The 20999-nt window shown below is 45.3% G+C and overlaps 2 protein-coding genes across 4 annotated transcripts in view; one reads left to right on the plus strand and one right to left on the minus strand.

Moving 5' to 3' along the window:
• C1H21orf62 (chromosome 1 C21orf62 homolog) overlaps window positions 1-20999 on the minus strand; it is a 39685-nt gene that overhangs the window by 3107 nt on the left and 15579 nt on the right. Inside the window, exon 2 of one of the 3 annotated variants that reach the window (XM_054048304.1) lies at window positions 4554-4699. The exons of the other annotated variants lie outside the window; for them this stretch is intronic. Within the exon in view, the coding sequence (XP_053904279.1) occupies window positions 4554-4583 (30 nt within the window). The 5' untranslated portion in view covers window positions 4584-4699. The remainder of the gene's footprint in view (window positions 1-4553; window positions 4700-20999) is intronic. 3 annotated transcript variants of the gene reach the window in all.
• Window positions 2884-19228, plus strand: LOC128848349 (uncharacterized). Its single transcript, XM_054048332.1, has 3 exons — window positions 2884-2952; window positions 15864-17775; window positions 18676-19228. The coding sequence occupies exons 2-3, from the start codon at window positions 17634-17636 to the stop codon at window positions 19146-19148; spliced, it is 615 nt and encodes a 204-aa protein (XP_053904307.1). The 5' UTR covers window positions 2884-2952; window positions 15864-17633; the 3' UTR covers window positions 19149-19228.

Raw genomic sequence — 20999 nt, forward strand, 5'->3', positions numbered from 1 at the left:
TTAAACAAGGGCGTGGGTCTTTTAAAATTTTAAATGAATCTAAATTCAACTAACTTTACTTTCTAAAATTTTTCACCATTATGATGCAACCAAGTATGCAACAACTCCTTTCCTGAACATAAATTTGAAGCAGAAGATGAACGGAGATTGCTTGTGAATGAACCTGATGCTGAAGAGTTGCTAAAGAGCCTGACACCGGGACTTAAATGATTATCACATCTATGTTTTTATGATGACAACGGCATGGAAAATGTCTCACTTTCAGGATCATTAAGTTAATGGTCTGCTCTTCCATTTCAACAGACAGAGTTTCAGTGACTCCTTTAATCTTGAAAAACTGATTTTCTCCACCTTTTGAGATGGTCATGACTCCTGTCTTACTACTTATCAAGGTTTACATTTTATTTCAAAATAATTATCTCTTTTCATTACTTCAGAGCACACTATAACTTATTTCCTACACTCCCTTCAACTTTAGACATGTAGAGTATAAGTTTATACAATGTTTGATAATCACTAAACACTAATTATATGTTCGCAGCATTGATCTGCAGCTTTCACAGTTATTACTGGTAAAACCACATAGTGAATTCAACACTGAAGACTCAAGACAGAAAACTAAGGTAAGCTAATCAGTTTGATTTAGAATCCCATTTTTATATGGTCCACTGGCCTTCCAAAAGCATTGTTGTAAACCGACAATTCACAGCTCCATCTTCTCCCCTCTCTTCTGTGTCCAAAGACAGCTGATTCCACTTCTATTTATGACCCTCTATGCAGTCGTCATTGACTTCACCCATTCTCTTTCTCCTCCTAGCTTCTAGACCGGGGTCGGCAACCTCTGGCACGCGGCTCATCAGGGTAAGGACCCTGGCGGGCCAGGCCAGTTTGGCCGAACCTGCCGACATGGCAGGTAAACAATCACGGTTCCCACTGGCTGCAGTTTGCTGTCCCAGGCCAATGGGGGTGGTGGGAAGCCGCAGCCAGCACATCCTTCAGCCCGCGCCGCTTCCTGCAGCCCCCATTGGCCTGGGACGGTGAACCGCGGCTAGTTGGAGCCGCAATTGGCCGACGCGGCAGGTAAACAAACTGGCCCGGCCCGCCAGGGTACTTACCCTGGTGAGCCGCGTGCCACAGGTTGCCGACCCCTGTTCTAGACAGTTCTATAATTTTATTACTATCTTGTAATAGACATAATAACAAAAATCTTTATTTTCTTGTCACTTTTCTTTTTACTTTTTTGGCCAGATTCAATGGATATGTTCTGCCTCCTTTATACTACTTCATCAAAGCAAAGTAGCAAAGCAGTTTAACAACCTTCATGTGTGCTACAGACAATGTAGTAGATTCTTCATCCTGCCCAAGCTCCACTTGGGTGCACTGGATGGAGGAGCCACAAGAGCTAATAGGGACACCCTGATCTTCAGCCATCCAGCCCCATGTTTTTAGAGTCCCTACTAAGGGAGTATAAATACCCTGGGTGGCGTGTGACTCCTGCATTTGGGGAGGCCGGGTGTGAGCACCGGAAGCTCCCTAGAAGTGGGGGAGGCCACTAGTGCCTGGACTATGGCCCCGCCCCCTGCTCCACCCTGAGGCCCGCCCCAGCTCGGCCTCCTCCCCCAAGGTCCCACCCACACTCCACCCCAGACCTCTTCCTGATTGGTCCCCTCCCCTATCTACCCCCTCCCCTGAGGCTCCCCTATCTGCCACTCCCTTTCTGCCCTCGAGGCCCCCCCGCCCACTTCTTGTGCCTCTTCATCTCCTCCCCTGAGGCTGCTGCCACTTTGACCCCTCCCCCGAAGCCCCCCTACCCACTGCTCGCACCTCTCCACCCCCTCCCCCAAGATCTCTCCCACCCACCATTCCTTGGAGGGGGTGGAGAGGTGTGAACAGGATTGGGGTCCTAAGGGGGAAGAGGCAGAACAAGGGCGGGACCTTGGGGGGGAAGAGGGAGTTGGGGCGGGAAGAGAAGTGTGGGCAAGGCCATGGGGGAAGAAGACAAGTGGGAGCAGAGCCTTGGAGTGGAGCACGGGCGGGGCTATGGCCCAGATGTCCTTTTGGTGGCAGCACTCTGAAGGCGGTGGGCCAGCAGCAGCACTTTTAGAGAGAGGTGCGCTGCATCTTGTTTGGGGAGGCTTAGCCTCCCTGGTCTCTTACACCTACTGCACATGATAAATATTACAGTACTACTAATGGTAAATACTACTACTACTACTAATACATAATATCCTGCCTCAAGATAAGAGATAAGATACATGGGTGGGAATATTTTTTTTCTGATTAATTTGAAACCTTATACAGTAAGACCGATTAGGACAAAATTCTGCCCAGGGGTGTAGTTCTCACTGAAGCCAGCCAGAATCTTCTTTGAATCCGAGGGAAGAATTTAGCCCTTAAAATGTTTAAATGTTCTCTCATCTCTAGAGCACATGTCCAGTGCATCAACCAGCACAGTAAAATAAAAGCTTATTGTTTAAAAAAATGGGGTCTGCAAGAAACAAATAGTAGTAATAATAATGAATATTCATAGGGTTCCAATCCAATCCTGATTTAATTAAACAATGGAGCCTTTTAATATACAAAAGTTTGTGTAGCACCCTATTAACAGAATATTTTAAAATGCATTTGGTAGCTTGTTAGACTACCCTTCTGTCATAACTATAAAGGGAAGGGTAACAGCTCTCCGGTGTACAGTCCTATAAAATCCCTCCTGGCCAGAGACTCCAAAATCCTTTTCCCTGTAAAGGGTTAAGAAGCTCAGGTAACCTGGCTGACATCTGACCCAAAGGACCAATAAGGGGACAAGATACTTTCAAATCTTGGGGTGAGGGGGAAGGCTTTTGTTTGTGCTCTTTATGTTTGGGAAGTTGTTCGCTCTTGGGACTAAGAGGGACCAGACATCAATCCAGGTTCTCCAAATCTTTCTGAACAAGTCTCTCATATTTCAAACTTGTAAGTAAATAGCCAGGCAAGGCATGTTAGTTTCTTTGTGTTCTCAACTTGTAAATGTACCTTTTGCTAGAGTGTTTATCTCTGTTTGCTGTACTTTGAACCTAAGGCTAGAGGGGGGGTCCTCTAAGCTCTTTAAGTTTGTTTACCCTGTAAAGTTATTTTCCCATCCTGATTTTACAGAGAGGATTTTTACCTTTTTCTTTAATTAAAAGCCTTCTTTTTAAGAACCTGATTGATTTTTCCTCATTTTTAGATCCAAAGGGGTTGGATCTTGAGCCACCAGGAGTTGGTGGGAGGAAGGAGGGGGGATGGTTAATTTCTCCTTGTTTTAAGATCCAAGGGGGTTGGATCTGTATTCACCAGGGAATTGGTGAAGGTCCCTTACCCAGGGAAGGGAATTAGCTTTGGGATGGTGGCAGCGGACCAGATCTAAACTGGTAGTTAAGCTTAAGTTTTCATGCATGCCCCCACATTTGTACCCTAAAGTTCAAAGTGGGGAAGCAGCCTTGATACCTTGTATTAGTAATCTGTGGCTGATCCTCAGAGGACAGCTCCTTGCTAATGGGTTTTGGTCACATAGAAGTCTATGCTTTGGATCTAGATATTCTGGATTCAGTCCCTCCTGAAAACCCAACAAAGAGCATGTTCAAAATTAGAAACATCATTGCATCTTGATAGAATGGCTTCATTGTCCTCTCAATTACATTCCAAATTTATAGTTTACAAAAGAGGTACATTTCAGTCCACTTATTTCTTTGATATTTGGTCACACCAGTATATTTACAGAAATTATGGTGGCTGGCAAATGTCCCAGGATTTACACATCCATGAAAAGAGGCAGATGAGTGTTCTAGAGCAATCTTTAAGGAGCTCACTCCAAGGTAATTTAATTTCAAACTCATCTCCCATGTATAGCAACTATTTTAAAAGTTAGGAAAACATGTTTCTTTTGAATTCAGGATACAGACAGCTTCTTGTTGAAATTAAATATTTAATCCAAATTCCACAGCATTATCTCTCACAACATACCAGAAATGCCACCTGAACATTTAGTTAATGTTAAACTTCAAAGGTCAAGTACAACCATTCTGTAACTCCCCTGATATTATGCAGTTACACAAGCAATGAAGTTGGCCCCAAACATCTAAGAATCCAATCATGCATTACAATGCGAATTCTACTACCATACCTTCACATTTTGTTTATTTTTCCTTGGCTTAAGGCTATGATAAAATAAATCAGAATATTTACAGTATCACTATTGTGTCATAAATGCAGTAATATTCCTCTCACACATTGCCAAGAATGATCTGGATTTATCTGTTTTAAAGATAGTATTTTGCAAGCAAAATTCATAGATAAGGTTAGCAGTAGTATGACTTTATATAAAAGAGATTTTAATTAAAGTGCTATGAGAGCCTGGAACCCAGCATTTCTCCTGAATTGCAAACTCCAACCAAAATCAATAGGAGTTCAGTGATTTTTTCCAAGTAAGTACTGAAAGCTTATAGGCATGACAAAAAACAAAAGCAAAACAATTTTTTTGATAAATTCTAATCAGATCTAACTAGTTATTTCCTCTGCTAATTTTTTGCACTCACCTGAGCTTTGCTTTCCTTTGTTACTCTCATGCGGCCAACACAGGAAAATTCTGTTTCACAGTTAGATTAGTCACAAGCTGTGTTCTATATCTTGGTATTGCATGAAGCATTATCTCCAAAACTGACTTGCTATCCTCTTTTGTTCCCTGCAGCTCAGAAACAATCATAGCAATAAGTACTGCATGCTAAGTTTCAGTGTGTTTTTGGCAAGCAATATGCAGGCAGTGAAATATCTGTTGTAGGTTACAGAGTGTCCACAAAATATTAAAATCACCTGCACTGCACTGCTATTTGAGCCTCCAATTATCTACAAAGAAATGTGCATTACATAACTCCTATTCAAACTACTCTGCTGTCTGCACACTTTAGGGGGTTTGAGAAAGATTTTTGTTGATTTTTTAACAAACTTTTCTGCAAAAGAAAGAAAAAAAGTAGGAAATTAGTTAGAAAACAGTGATAACACCTGAACACAGCAACTTAATTGCTCCTACCCTTAGATGCATCTTTTGAATCATTATTAGTGCTGTGGAGGGGCTGTTAGAAGGGTAAGGGTCACAACTCAACAAGCAGGAGACACCCCCTGTGAAAGTCTGGAGGAGCTGGAAACCTGGAATATGATCATGAGGCATCAGGGAGGCTTAGAAGGCACTGGGAGTCTGTAGGGAAGAAAAAGTGGAGGGGGGTTACAAAGGGGAAGGTAGTAGAGTTCTAAAAGACTGGCAAGGGAGAAATGAAGTGAGGAAAAAGAGCCTAAGAGAGAAAGGGATACAGGACACAAGGGGTCTGAAGAGTATGCATGGATGGGAATCTTTTGGGTTCAACTAGGTAGACAAACCTTTTCGTGCTTAGCCAAACCAAATCTCTGAACTATTTGGTTTAGTCATCACAAGTGTGGCTATGTAGAGCTGGCCAACAATTTCAGGGTTGGTTTTTTGTTTTTACAAGATTCTTCATGGAAATTTCAAATTTAAATTAAAAAAAGGGGGGAAACATTTTAACAAATTTTTTGTGATCTCCCACGACTCCTGGTGGGTTATACCTTCCTGAAACATAAGTCTTACTGCTTTGCAGGGAGACTCTCTTAGTTTGGATTAATTTTTAGAGAGTTTTTAAAAGCCACGAGGTGCTGGAAAGGGCTCACAGCGACACTCAGAAGCTCCTTATTAAAATTCCACCGCTAAACTAAAGGTAAGATTTGGGTGATTTCCTGCCCTCTAATGGGATTGGATTCTCCATTGTGTCCAAGGTTACATCATGGAACAAAGTGGCTTTAGGACTAGAGAATCTGGGCTATGGAATCCACCCCTGCTCCTCACATACTCTCTCTCTCGGGATGTTGCTTAATTACCTTAGAGACAATTTATCCCTGGGGCTCCTTAAAATACTTCTAGAGAGTATCAGCGAGGTAGCCGTGTTAGTCTGGATCTGTAAAAAGCAACAAAGAGTCCTGTGGCACCTTATAGACTAACAGATGTACTGGAGCTTAAGCTTTTGTGGGTGAATACCCGCATGCGTCTGACAAAGTGGGTATTCACCCATGAAAACTTATGCTCCAATACATCTGTTAGTCTTTAAGGTGCCACAGGACTCTGCTTTTTCTAGAGAGTAGTCTATGGAATTCAGAAGATTACATTAAATGTCAGGTACTTTAATAAAATTTCCAAGAAAAGGAACTTGAGTCCCCACCCTGAAAGGCCTGTCGTACACAACACCCCATTTCAAATCACACTTCGTTGAACACTCCGCTGTACTGTCAATATACCCCCTATATTTTCAGAAACAAAGTGTAAACATTTCCAGTGAAATGTGTTTCCTATACATTTGTTGCCCTCCTTCCTTGGCTATGGTTAAGAGACAGTGTTTTGGACATAAAAAAATGAATAGACTGTCCAGTCAGTCCCCCATTCCTCTTTGTAGCCCAGGCACATTTGGAAGAAGGGGTTTATCACAGGCTAACAGGGACATTTTCTTGTGGGAACTCCTCATTAAAATATTAATGATACGTGGCTATTTAAAAGTCTCTGCCACTGTACAATTTGTTTCCATTAGACATGATATTTCCTTCAGAGAATCAGCAACTGCCATAAAAGTGAGAAATTGTGAGCATTCCACATGCAGTTTTTTTCAGCTTTTCAATTTGTACTTTGAAAGACTGTAGAGCTCAAAGAACCATTACTTCTTGAATTTCAAATTGGTGCTTGGCAAGTGGACTGAACACTATCCTTCCACGACAAGTCAGTAAACAGAAATTGTCCACCCTCACATACTCATTCTGGAGCTAAGTATGACCACATTATCTGAGGAAGGTGGGTGTATTCCTGAGCTTAGAAAGCATGGTATGGATTTTGTTTTTAAATAACTGTTCAATCCAGTAGTTTCAGACACTAAAACTTGTCCAAACTCATGCACGATATTTAGTCTTTAAAATTGTTTGGAATGTGAAAATCAGTACATTTTCATATCAGATATGTAGAATTAATTAAATCATTTATTTTAATTAACCGTTTGCCCGATAAATACTTTCTGATCGGAACATGTAGAGGTTCTGTACTCCAAGTGCAGGGGCAGTTTAAACAAGTGTTTATAGGATTCTTTTGCTTCCAGTGAGAATCTGTTTTAGTCTTAGGATTGGAAAATTCTAAGCTGTGTCAGGATGCAGGATGGCCTTCTGCAGAATCAGACTTTATCCCACTCAGCAAAGAAATGGACTGTCCAAAAGATGAACCAGCAGCTATGTCATTTCAGAAAGAAAGAAAGGTCTTGGTGAAGGGATGGGCTGAATGTGTGAGCAAACCCTTCACCCAATTGCACTGACAGTGTCTCTAAACTGTTCTAGTTTAATTAGTTAACTTTTCTACAGTGCTCTGAAAATCTAATGTAAGTAAGGCATGTCTACACATCTGCCTATGTCGGCAAAACTTATGTCCCTTAGGTGTGTGAATATTCCACCCCCAAGCAACGTAAGTTACACTGATATAAGCACTCGTGCACAGTGCTATGTTGGTGGGAGAGCTTCTCCTGCTGATATAACTTATGCTGCTTGCAGGGGTGGTTTTTTTATGCCTATGGGAGACCAGCATAGAGCATCTTCACCACAGCGTTGTACATGTAGACATGGCCTAAGACTATAATGTCCTCTTTTCAGTTACAAGTCAGACTATTGCCAGCTCTACCCCCCAATGTATAAATAATATAGACTGAGGTCTGCTTTCTCCCATCCTTCCCCATGGAATCTTTTTTTAAATGGTGCCTTGTGGAAATAAATTCAGTGGACAGAACAAAAGGAGAGGAACAGAAGACCGCTATAAACAGCTTCTGAGTTATGCCACTCAGAACTACCATTGCAATGGGAAATTAATCAAGTTTACAAGTTTCTGAAATGAGCCAAGGGCTGAAATAATAATTAGATTCCACCATCAGGAAGTGCTCTTCTTATCACTGCTCTTTCATGATATTATTACCCCTTTCCTTTTAGCATTCATCCAACCATCCTATCCAGCGATAGAATCCACCATCCCTACAAAATAAAATCACTTCCCTCTCCCAGTTTCCCGTGACTAGTTGGGCTGCCCTTACTGTTCTCCAGAGCTCTGGAGCCCATTTACTTACAGCTACCTGCGTGCTTACCAGTCACAGAACTGATAAACCACAGAAGCAGTGGTGGACAACCTGCGGCCCATCAGGGTAATCCGCTGGCGAGCTGCCAGACAGTTTGTTTACATTTGCACAGCCGCCTGCAGTTCCCAGTGGCTGCGTTTTGCTATTCCCAGCCAATTGGAGCTGTGGGAAGCAGCATAGGCCTCAGGGATGTGCTGACCGCCACATCCTGCAGCTCTCATTGGCCAGGAATGGCGAACCGTGGCCACTGGGAGCTGTGGGCGGCCATGCAAATGTAAACGAACTGGCGGCCCGTCAGCAGATTACCCTGATGGGCAGTGTGCAGCCCACGGACTTCAGGTTGCCCATCACTGCACAGAAGACATCAAGCTGTAATTTAAACAACTCTCAGCTTCCAGTGAGTGAAAAGGAATCATCAGATGGAAACCAAAAGAAGTTCAGGAGCTCTGGGGAAATTAGTAGTGCCACAGTCTGGCATGCAGCAGGAAAAAGAAAATTTGCTTATTTAAAGTTTGCTCTGAGATGCCAAACTCAAATGTGGGGAGAGAATATGGAGACCTTGCAAATGACACCTATGTCAACCTGTATACTTATTTCAAGAGTTCAGTAAGACTTGGGGCAATGAGAACTCTGTGAAGACATTACAACACAGGTTGTCTATTACAGTCTGTAAAATGCTAGTGCTAAGGCGGTATTTAGTTATCTTTCTCAAAAGTTATCCTAAATTCATACATCTTTGCTACTTTTGACACTGTCAGTCACCTTTGCTATCTTATTCTCACTGGGATTTTGAGATACTGTCCTCTCCTGGTTCTCCTCCTATTTCTCTGATGGCTCTTTCAGCATTTCTTTCAGTAGGTTCTCCTTCTCCCCCTCCCACTGCCTGTAGGGATACCCGGGGCTCTTCTCAATTCTCATTGTCTCTGGGCAATTTCATCAGATAGCACTATCATATCTAGGATAATGATTTGCAAATCTCTTTCTTCCCCAGCCTATCTCCTTCCATTCAATCCCACATTTTAGCTTCTCCCTGATGCGATGTCTTGTCATCAGCTGAAGCGTAACACGACCAAAATCAAACTCCTTATGTTTCCTCCCAAACCTTCCCTGCTGTGCCCCTTTTCTATCACTGCTGACAGCACCACCATCTTTCCCATCACTCAAACCTGCGATTTGGGGTACTTTTGACTCCTCCCTTTCCCTGTCATATACATCAGGCCATATCCAAATCCTGCTATTTCTACCTCCTCAACATCCATCCTTTTTTTCCCACCCCCAGATCTTCTTTTCACAGCCAAATCTTTCATTCGGGCCCTCATTATAGTCCACTTTGATTACTGCAAAATCGTCTTATTTAGCCTCCTAAGTATCCTCATTGTCCTTTTACCAGAGCACATGTCCCTGCTGTTCTGGGCCCCTGCACTAGGAAAGCATGGCAGGCAGAGTAGTCTCTAGAGCTGGTCTACTTTATGCCTCCGGTATTCAGGGGGAATAGAATTGAGATTAATGTCTTCTGACCCTACCTCTGAACTAGAGCTCATCCATAGATAAATACAATCTTATTTGGGTCAAGCTGCCCAACTCTTGGTATACTTTAACCCTCCCCGATACATTATGAAGTATAAATTCCTAAAGAATTCAGCTGTTTTCTTCTGGGCACAGGTAATTCTCTATTTGTAGGGCCCTGTCTAGAGGCAGAACTATGCATTATTGCTACAGCCTACTGCTAGCTCCTTGGAGTCACATTCTGGCAGGCCCTGCCCATGGACTCCTGAAAGAAAGTCTATGGTCAACGGTGGGATGGGGACATAGAAGTGGTTCACCCTTATTTTGCCTCTCTCCAAACCTATATAGAGAGCGCTCTGCATGCACTTTGTAACTAGATTGAGTGTGATGTGGACTGGGCATGTTTATCTGCATAGAGCTCCTGCCCTGGCAATGGTCCCTACCTACAGGCTTTACAGAGATTATTCCTAACAGGAATTCCTGCTTGAACTAATCTTTGTGTGGGGGTATGGAGAGGCCTACTTACAGGTTATATCATTAACTCTGATTTTACAGTGTATGCATTAACACTGTGCACAGCACTGGAAGAACACAGGTATACACAGTAGCAAGGTTTTCATAGTGTCTGCGCCTAATACTGCAGCTATTGAATTTAATGAAAGCGTCTGCATATATCTGATTGGGGTGAGGCTATCCTGCTTTGCAGTGACCAAAGGCCATATATCTTATCCCAACCATTATTTATGTATTCTTATTATTTAACTGCATTATAATAGTGTCCAGAGGCCCCCAAACAAATAGAGGTCTCTATTAGATCACTGGCTGTGCAAACACATAAGAAACTGTCCCTCCGCCAGACAAGCTTACAGTCTAAATAGACAAGACTGACAAAGAATGAGAAAGGGGTCCAGCTACGTCACTTGCATTAGGTACTGGAGGCAGGATTTTGATTTTTGTGCATGTAGAACAGCCATTTCCTACCTCCCAAATATGCAACTCCAAATTCCTTCCACATACCCAACAATTTGGATCCTAGTTCTATTCATCTCCTTCACTTAATATTTTTCTCCATAACGGTAGGGAGTTGAGTGGAGAAGACTATCCTGCTCAGAAATCTTCAGTTCTCCCCTCATTCCTGAGGGGGCCCATATTATGATACGAGATTATGATGGGTGGGAAAGGTATTTAGGTGCTAACTTTCATGGGAATTAGGCACCTAAATAACTATGTGAATCCCATTCTGGATGACTTCCCAGCCTAGTGGTATTAGATGAAATTCTGGAGTATTTCAGTATTACTTCCTTCTTGGCCAGACAGTTTTACTGAACAACATGGGTGCATCAGCATTTAATATTGGAGCCTTCACCTTGCATTCAACTGGTACCTTGCACACTCTGTTCCTACCCTTCATGTTCCTATGCACCATGCCCCAGAAAAATGCTTCCATTCCTCATTTTATTTCTGCCCACTTTTTCCTCTCTCTTTCCCCTGTCTTTGGTCTATTTTTTTTCTTTTCTGTGCATTTTTCCTTCTTCTAATTTTTTTCCTTTGTTTGTTTGTTTTCTGTTGCCTCTCTTTCAGTGACTGTCAGAGCCTGAGCCAGTCCCCCTCTCTGATTGAACTTCAGTCTGCTGTGATTGGATCTAACCACTGAATCACATGTGGTTCTAAGGCCCCTGGATCTGGGTATTGACTGGTCACTGTTCCAAGCTCTGGGTCTCTCAGATGGACTCCCAGGTGCAGACCTCATATCTGACATCCTTTCTTGGGCATTGGAATCCCTCAGTCTGGCCATCTACACCACAGAACAAGTGCCACAGCTCTCCTGAAACCTCTTAGACACTTTCCCCTTAGAGCAGGAGTGATGGAAGCACCTTAAAAGTCTGGGGGCCACAGGGCCTGATCTGTGGCCCCATCCCCCTGCCCCACACTGCCCCCTGAGGCCTGGCCCTCATACCACCCCTTCTCCCTTAGCCCCCGCCATCACACCGCCCCTTCTCCCCTTTATGGGACTTGGAATTTTTGAAATTTCACTTCCTGTTTGCTCAGCCTGGAGAGCTCACATCGCATCTTCCCAGCTGACCATGGTGGCTCCATGCAGCAAACGCTCTCCTGCTTAGAGCACATCTGAGTTGTTGGATCTGCTGGCACTGTGGGGAGAGGAGGCTGTGCAGTCCCAGCTCCGCTCCAGCCGTAGGAACTTTGATACCTATGGTGAGATTTCTCGTGGGAAGTTGGATAAGGGCTATGAATGGTACACGCATCAGTGCTGTGTGAAGATAAAGGAGCTGAGGCAGGTGTACCAGAAACAAGGGAGTCAAACCGTTGCTCTGGTGCTGAAGACCTTCCACTTCTATAAGGAGCTGGACACCATCCTCTGTGGCATTCCCACCTCCTCCACCAAGAGCCCCATGGACTGGAGAGAGCGGTCTGTGGACTCAAGCCCGAGGATGAAGTGGTAGACGAGAAAGTGGAATTGAGGATGAGGTGGAACAGGCCTGTGCTGTGGTGAGCCAGGACCTCTTCTCAACCCTGGAAGGTTTGATCCAGTCCCAGCACTCTGTCTCTGGCGTGCATGATGCAGGAGAAGAAAGCTCTGGGATGTGCTTGTTTTGAGTTGATACTGCTTGGTTACATGAGGTAGAGCTGTCCTTTGCTTTCTTATATGCTAGAATTGGTTAAGGGATAGAAATGTACAAGACTAGCACTGTTTGCGTCTGCTACACATCTATGCAGCGGGGCTCCTGCAGAACAGTGTGTTAATGAACACCGAGATTTCATGGGAATCCTCTAGAAAGATCACTATGAAAGTTTCCTGGAGGTATTCGGCAATCCTCTTCCGGAGGTTCCTTGGCAGAGTTGCTTTGTTTCTTCCCTCATTGTAGGAAACTTTCCTGTGCCAATTGGCAATCATTTGTGCAGGGACCAAAGAAGCACACAGGCGAGCAGCCGGTGACTGGGCCTGAAGCCACACGTATGCAGGAGATGTATCCTTGCTTAGCCTCAGGAATGAGATATCCGCTTCAATGACCCCTGCATGTGGAAAATGGTGGCAGAATTTACAATATTGTCCCTACTCGCTTGCAGCGATCCTCTTTAAAAAGCCACCAAGACTCTTTGCCCCAGCTTGAATGTCCCCTCCCACTCCTGAGCTGAACTTACCATGTGTAGGGTGTTTGCTGAGCTCTGTGCTTCCAAGGGACAGTGAGAAAGAGGTGTATTTTACTATTATCATTTGAAGCTGTGAGTGCACAAAGAATCATGCCTCTGTTTATTGTTTCTTATGCTTCTGCAGGTGTAGTCTTCACGGGAACCCCCTATACACTGGCGGAGTGCCTCTGCTAGATAAGGAAGTGACCGAGGAGGCACAAGGAGGACATGTTTTGAGAGATGCTCCAAGCCTCTCATGCCACAGATCAAGAACACAAAGCATGGAGAGACTCAGTTAACGAAAATTTAAAAATAGTGAGCCAGGAGAGGAAGCAGGGGCATGAGCAAATTGTAGTGGGCCAGGAGTAGATGATAAAAGTGATGGAGGAGTAAATAGAGATGCTCAAGTCCCTAATAGCATTGCAGGCAGAACACAGGTGTGCTCGCCTCCCCCTCTCCCCTGCAGCCCATACAGACCTGCTTGCCATGCCCTCCCTAAACTCCTCCCTCACCCTCCTTGCATCTTTCCGGCCCGTCACAGTACCCCATTCACTCTGCCCTTTCGGACAGCTTCCAAAATGACAGCTGTAGTTATACACAGCTATGAGAGCCTCCGCTGGGGAAGTGCCCTTGTCAGTGTTATGTCCCTTTCCAGAAAGCATTTTCTGTGGGTTGTTTATTGATATTTAATAAAAAATACTCTTAAAGATAATCAGTCTTGTTTCCTACACATGGTGGTTGCTGCTGGAATTAATACACAGTGGCAATTGGCACATTCACAGTCTGCAAATCACAGTCAGGAAGCAATCATCAAAATTATCATGCAAGGCGGCAAGTTAACAAAGCATGGCAGAATGCTTTACAGCAAGACCCATTACTGGTGCTCATTGTCAAAATGGTGCCTCAAAGCCTCCCTGGTTCAAATAGCGCCCCCTTGTGCCCCTCTAATAGCCCTTATATCTGGCTGCTCAAAATCAGCCACCAGCCGATCCACTTCCACGCTCTACCTCTGGGGAAACGTTTCACCCTTAGCTTCACAAATATTATGCAGCACACAGCAGGTTGCTATGACCATGGGAATATTTTCCTAATTTAGGTTTAACCTGCTATAAAGACAGTGCCAGCATGCTTTTAATATGCCAAATGCACATTCAATGGTCATTCTGCACCTGCTCAGCATGTTGAAGCGCTCCTTGCCACTGTCCAAGTTTCCTGTGTAAGGCTTCATGAACCAGGGGAGTGGGGGCGGGGGGAGTATCCCGTGTAAGGCTGGGTCTCCAAGGATAACTATGGGCATTTCAACATCCCCCAGTGGAATCATATGGTGTGGAAAGAAAGTCCCTGTTTGCAGCTTTCTGTACAGGCCGGTGTTCCTGAAGATGTCAGTGAAACAAGCCTGGTGATCCACAAGCACCAGCAATACCATAGAGAAGTACCCCTTTTTGTCAATGTACTCCATCACAAGATGGTCCAGGGCCAAAATTGGGATATCTGTGCCATCAATTGCCCCACCACAGTTAGGGAATCCCATTGCCGCAAAGCCATCCACTGTTTCACAAACATTTCCAAGAGTCACAGTCCTTTGTAGCAGGATGCGATTAGTGGCCCTGCACACTTGCATAAATGCAACTCCCACGGTGGACTTCCCATCTGCAAACTGATTCTCAACTGACCGGTAGCAGGCTGGAGTTGCCAGCTTCCACACAGCAATCACCACATGCTTCTCACTGAGGGGGCAGCTCTCATTTTGGTGTCCTTGCACTGCAGTGCAAGCTTCGCACACAGTTCCAGCTTTGCACATCCAAAAGTTCTGCAGCCACTGCTCGTCATCCCAGACTGTGCAGGTTGACTGTGCACTGTGTGAAGAAGTACTTCTTATGTTTGTTTTAAACCTGCTGCCTATTGATTTCATTAGGTGAGCCCTGATTCTTCTGTTATGTGAAGAGGCAAATAACACTTCCTTATTCTTCACTTTCTCCCCACCATTCACTATTTTAATACATCTCTATCATATCCCCTCTTAATTGTCTCTTTTCCCAGCTGAAAAGTCCTAGTCTTTTAATCTCCTCTCATATGGAAGTTGTTCCATATCCTTAATCACTTTTGTTGCCCTTCTCTGTACTTTTTCCAATTCTTTATATATATTTGAGATGGAGTGACCAGAACTGCATGCAGTATTCAAGGCATGGACATAGATCATAAAACCACTTTATAAATCCATTCTTTTTCTGTCTTATTAGCTATCCCTTTCCTAATGTTTCCTAACATTCTGTTAGCTTTTTTGACTGCCACTGTACACTGAGCAGATGTTTTCAGAGATTGTAAAGTTTCATAAGGAACACCAGCTACAGTCATGTACTTAAACAACAAGGAGTCTGGTGGCACCTTAAAGACTAACAGATTTATTTGGGCATAAGCTTTCGTAAGTAAAAACCTCACTTCTTTGGATGCATAGAGTGAAAGTCATGTACTTAGATATCCAAATGACATCAATTGACATCAAAAACTATGGGTGCAAAGCAGAGGCCAATTTTGAACATTTAGACCACTATATGCAAAGTATCTGAGCTACAACTGTTGTGAGAACTATGGGCCAGTTCTTGAGCTAAAATCACTATAGGTTCAATGGAGCTGTGCTAATTTGCACCAGCATAGGATCAGCACAACTACACCATAAATGTATCCGTCTTGTTTATATGAAGTACCGTTCATAATATTACAACACTGTAATTTTTAAAATTTCATTTCCTTGGTGTTACATTATATTTGTATCTTAAGAGAACACTGTTAAAGTTCTATTGGAGAAGCTGGTAGCAAGCCCTAAATTTAGGTTCCATAACATTTTCCATTATAAAAGATTCTTGTGATCTTTTCTTTGATAAATTCCCACAACTCCATTGTATGCAGAAGGCCTTTGATATTTGGCAGGGGGAATGTCTTTTTTTGGGGCTCCATGAAATTCAGTTATGATTTGGCTCAGCTATGACATGTTAAAAAAAAAAAAGCACATTCCCATTCTCTCATTGTGTTCCTCAGGAAAATTTGGACAGCCTGCCAAAAATCACTGAACAGTGTGAGGCCAGGCTCATGCTGCTGCTGGAGTGGGAGTGAGGAGATTCATCTGGAATACTGTGTGCAGTTCTGGTCTCCCATGTTTAAGAAGGATGAATTCAAACTGGACCAGGTACAGAAAAGAGCTACTAGGATAATCTGAGGAATGGAAAACCTGTCTTATGAAAGGAGACTCAAAGAGCTTGGCTTGTTTAGCCTAACCAAAAGAAGGCTGAGTAGAGATAGGATTGCTCTTTATAAATATATCAGAGGGATAAATATCAGGGAGGGAGAGGAATTATTTAAGCTTAGTACCAATGTGGACACAAGAACAAATGGATATAAACTAGACATTAGGAAGTTGAGACTTGAAATTAGATGAAGGTTTCTAACCATTAGAGGAGTGAAGTTTTGGAACAGCCTTCCAAGGGGAGTAGTGGGGGCAAAAGACATGTCTGGCTTCAAGACTAAGCTTGATAAGTTTATGGAGGGGATGGTTTGATGGATAGCCTAATTTTGGCAATTAATTGATCTTTGATTATTAGCAGGTAAATATGCCCAATGGTCTGTGATGGGATGTTAGATGGGGTGGGATCTGAGTTACTACAGAGAATTCTTTCCTGGGTACTGGCTGGTGAGTCTTGCCCACATGCTCAGGGTTTAACTGATCGCCGTATTTGGGGTTGGGAAGGAATTTTCCTCCAGGGCAGATTGTCAGAGGCCCTAGAAGTTTTTCGCCTTCCTCTGCAGCGTGGGGCACGGGTCACTTGCTGGAGGATTCTCTGCACCTTGAGGTCTTTGAACCACGATTTGAGGACTTCAATAAACTCAGACATAGGTTAGGGATTTGTTACAGGAGTGGGTGGGTGAGATTCTGTAGCCTGCATTGTGCAGGAGGTCAGACTAGATGATCATAATGGTCCTTTCTGACCTTAAAGTCTATGGCCTGGTCTACACTAGGAGGTTGTGTCGAATTTAGCAGCGTTAAATCGAATTAACCCTGCACCCGTCCACACAACGAAGCTATTTAGTTCGACATAGAGGTCTCTTAAATTCGATTTCTGTACTCCTCCCCAATGAGGGAAGTAGTGCTAAATTCGATATGGCCATGTCAAATTAGGGTAGGTGTGGATGGAAATCGACGCTAATAGCTCCGGGAGCTATCCCACAGTGCACCACTCTGTTGACACTCTGGACAGCAGTCCGAGCTCTGTTGCTCTGACCAGCCACACAGGAAAAGCCCCGGGAAAATTTGAATTCCTTTTCCTGTCTGGGCAGTTTGAATCTCGTTTCCTGTTTGGACATCGTGGCAAGCTCAGCAGCACTGGCAACGATGCAGAGTTCTCCAGCAGAGGTGACCATGCAATCGCTGAATAGAAAGAGGGCCCCAGCATGGGCCCATTGGGAAGTCTTGGATCTGATCGCTGTGTGGGGTGATAAGTCCGTGCTTTTGGAGCTGCGATTGAAAAGACGGAATGCAAAAATCTACGAGAAGATCTCAAAAGCCATGACAGAGAGGATACAGCCGGGATGCAACGCAGTGCCGCGTGAAAGTCAAGGAGCTGAGACAAGCGTACCAGAAGACCAAAGAGTCAAATGGACGCTCCGGATCCCAGCCCCAGACATGCCGTTTCTACAAGGCACTGCATTCCATTCTAGGTGTGGCCGCCACCACTACCTCACCACTGACTGTGGACTCTGAGGATGGGATATTGTCGACAGCCGCTTCTTCAGAGATGTTAGCGGACGGGGAAGATGAAGGAGGACGAGGCAGTCGACAGCGCTTACAACACTGATTTCCCAGACAGCCAGGATCTCTTCATCACCCTCACAGAGATCCCCTACCAACCGTCCCCAGGCGTTAACCTGGACCCTAAATCAGGGGAAAGATCAGTCGGTAAGTATTTTAAACATGTAAACATTTATTTTGAACAGAACAGGATCATCAATGGGCTTTTCATGATTTGTTTGCCCTGGGCACTTATCGTTTTAGTCCTTGGCAGTGCAGCTACTGGAATAGAACGTCTATATGTCCAGGGATAGAGCTGAAATCCTCATGGGACATCTCCACGAAGCTCTCCTGGAGGTAATTGGAGAGCCTTTGCATGAGATTCCTGGGGAGAGCGGCCTTATTGTGTCCTCCATAGTAGGAAACTTTTCCTCGCCAGGCTATCATCAAGTACTCTGGGATCACTGCCTTGCAGAGCATGGTGGCATATGGCCCTGGTTTTTGCTGGCTTTCATGCAGCATGCAGATTTGTCAGTCTCCGAAATTCTCAGCAGAGTGATGTTGCTCATGGTGACCTGCTTAGAATTGGGGGAATGTTACTATTGGAACTGCTTGCCTGTTCCTTTACAGAACTCGTGCCGGCGGTTTACAGCCGCACGGTGGAGGCGGGAGAGGGGCAGCAAACAGGGATCTTTCCCGGGGACAGCCGCGAGGGGGTGGGAAAGGGGTAGAATTCAGGCTTGCCGGATTGCCAGCAGCAGGAACTGGCCAACGATAGGAGCACTGCTTTTAACTTGAAAGGAGGGCACAGCTATAATTTAATTTAAGCAGCCAAAAGTCTACGGCTTACCATGTCAGCCCGCTACCCGAATTCCGCTGTCCTGCCTCACTTGTCTGATCTCCACTGCAAGACCCCAGGCACTGAATGCGAAGGCCGAAAATTCGACCTTGTCCTGAGTGTGCATGTGATAGGTGCTGTGCATGGTCTTGTTCACAGAGAAAGACTATGTTCATTGTTCACCAAAAATTATCTTTGAGGAATTCACTCCCTTTTTCCCCATCCCACAGCTGCGAATGTCTCCCGACCTACCCTGCCATCCCCCTCGCAGAGGCTGGCGCAGATTAGGCGTAGAAAGAAAAGGACACGGGACGACATGTTCTCAGAACTTATGGGCTGCTCCCGAGCCAAGTTGACACAGCAGACCCAGTGGAGGGAGAACATGTCGCAATACCAGCGAGCACACAGCGAACGGGAGGAGAGGTGGCGGCAGGAAGACCAGCAGGCGACTCAAACGCTGCTTGGACTAATAAGGGAGCAAACAGACACGCTCCGGCGCCTTGTGGATGTTCTGCAGGACCGGAGGCAGGAGGACAGAGCCCTGCTGCAGTCTCTCTCTCTAACCGCCATCCCCCGCTACAGAGTCCCATACCCCCCCTCACCCAAAGTCCCAAGAAGGAGGGGTGGCAGGTGCCGTGAAAACTGTCACTCCACCCCTGCAGACTGCTCAAGTAGCAGAAGGCTCTCATTCCCAAAAATTTGATAAGTCCTTTCCTTCCCGCTTCACCCAAGCCCCCGTCCCAGTTTCATCCCTTAAGTGTGTAGTTGTTAATAAAAGATATGTTTCTGTTAATTACAGTATCCATCATGTTCTTTTAGGGGATGGTGTATTTGAAGGGGGGAAGGGGATTGGTAATTGGGGAGGATAGTCACCTTTGCCAGGGTACAGACATGGGTGCAGGTGCAGCAGAAGGTCACACACACACACACAGGTCAGTCTGGGAGGTGGTTTTCATGTTCTGTGGGGGGGGGGGGGGCATGTGACTTTGTGGTGGGGGAGGGCGGATAGAGATCTTATGCAGCGGTCCTTGTCCTGGATCACAGAGCCACACAGCAGGGGATCTGTAACCGTCCTCCCCCGCCACAAAGTCACATAGCCCCCACACACAGAGTCCCAAAAAGGAGGGGTGGCAGGCTCCGTTGAAACAACCAGTCCACCACTGCAGACCTCTCTAGGAGCAGGAGCCTGTCATTCCTCCACTTTAGAAGTGTTCTTTCCATCAGTACGCCCGCTACCCACCACAGTCTACGTCCCACTTTCAACACTTCACCGTGAAATGCGTAATAAAGAAAACGGTGTCCATTAACAAAGTTCCGTGTCTTATTTTTTAAAGATGTGTTGGAAGGGGGGGGGGGGGAGGAACAGGGTATGTAGCTGGAGAGGATAGTCAACAGTAAGTGGGTAAAGAAACAGGGGCAGGTTCAGCTTCTCTTTAAACAAACTTAATAGTCACAGGTTACCCTGCTCACTGAGGAACCTAGCTTTCAAAGCCTCCCGGATGCACAGCGCGTCCTGCTGGGCTCTTCTAATCACATGGCTGTCTGGCTGGGCGTAATTAGCAGCCAGGCTATTTGCCTCAACCTCCCACCCAGCCATAAAGGTCTCCCCCTTGCTCTCACAGAGATTGTGGAGCACACAGCAAGCTGCAATAACAATGGGGATATTGGTTTCGCTGAGATCAGAGCAAGTCAGTAAGCTTCTCCATCTCCCCTTGAGACGTCCAAAAGCACACTCCACCATTCTGCACTTGCTCAGCCGGTAGTTGAAGAGTTCTTTTTCCACTGTCCAGGGTGCCTGTATAGAGCTTCATGAGCCAGGGCATTAGTGGGTAGGCTGGGTCCCCGAGGATCACTATGGGGATGTGGAGATGCCTAACAGTTATTTTCTGGTCCAGGAAGTAAATACCTTCCTGCAGCCGTCTAAACAGACCAGAGTTCCTGAAAACACGAGCGTCATGAACCTTGCCCAGCCATCCTACGTTGATGTAGGTCAGACTAGATGATCATAATGGTCCCTTCTGACCTTAAAGTCTATGAGTCTATGAGTCTATGAGTCCCCTATGGTCCACCAGTGCTTGCAGCACCATTGAAAAGTAGCCCTTTCGGTTAATGTACTGGCTGGCCTGGTGGTCTGGTCCCAGGATAGGGATGTGAGTTCCATCTATAGCCCCACCGCAGTTTGGGAATCCCATCGCGTCGAAGCCATCTATGATGACCTGGAAGTTTCCAAGGGTCACTACCTTTGACAGCAGTAGCTCAACGATTGCGTTGGCTACTTGCATCACAGCAACCCCCACGGTAGATTTCCCGACGCCAAAGTGATTCACGACTGACCGGTAGCTGTCTGGCGTTGCAAGCTTCCAGAGGGCTATGGCCACTCGCTTCTGGACAGTCAGGGCTGCTTGCATCCGGGTGTCCTTGTGCTTCAGGGCAGGGGACAGCAACTCAAAGTTCCAGGAAAGTTCCCTTCCGCATACGAAAGTTTCACAGCCCCTGTGATTCATCCCAGACCTGCAGCACTATGCGGTCTCACCAGTCCGTGCTTGCACGGGGT

The sequence above is a fragment of the Malaclemys terrapin genome, chromosome 1 (assembly GCF_027887155.1).
Source record: "Malaclemys terrapin pileata isolate rMalTer1 chromosome 1, rMalTer1.hap1, whole genome shotgun sequence".
NCBI classification, from domain to species: Eukaryota; Metazoa; Chordata; order Testudines; family Emydidae; genus Malaclemys; species Malaclemys terrapin.

What these genes read in the sequence shown, in the direction of transcription:
- LOC128848349 (XM_054048332.1), top strand. Translation starts at nt 17,634, where the DNA reads ATGAAGGAGGACGAGGCAGTCGACAGCGCTTACAACACTGATTTCCCA. An exon ending in ATCAGGGGAAAGATCAGTCG is followed by an intron (nt 17,776 to 18,675) that starts GTAAGTATTTTA and finishes CCCATCCCACAG; the next exon opens with CTGCGAATGTCTCCCGACCT.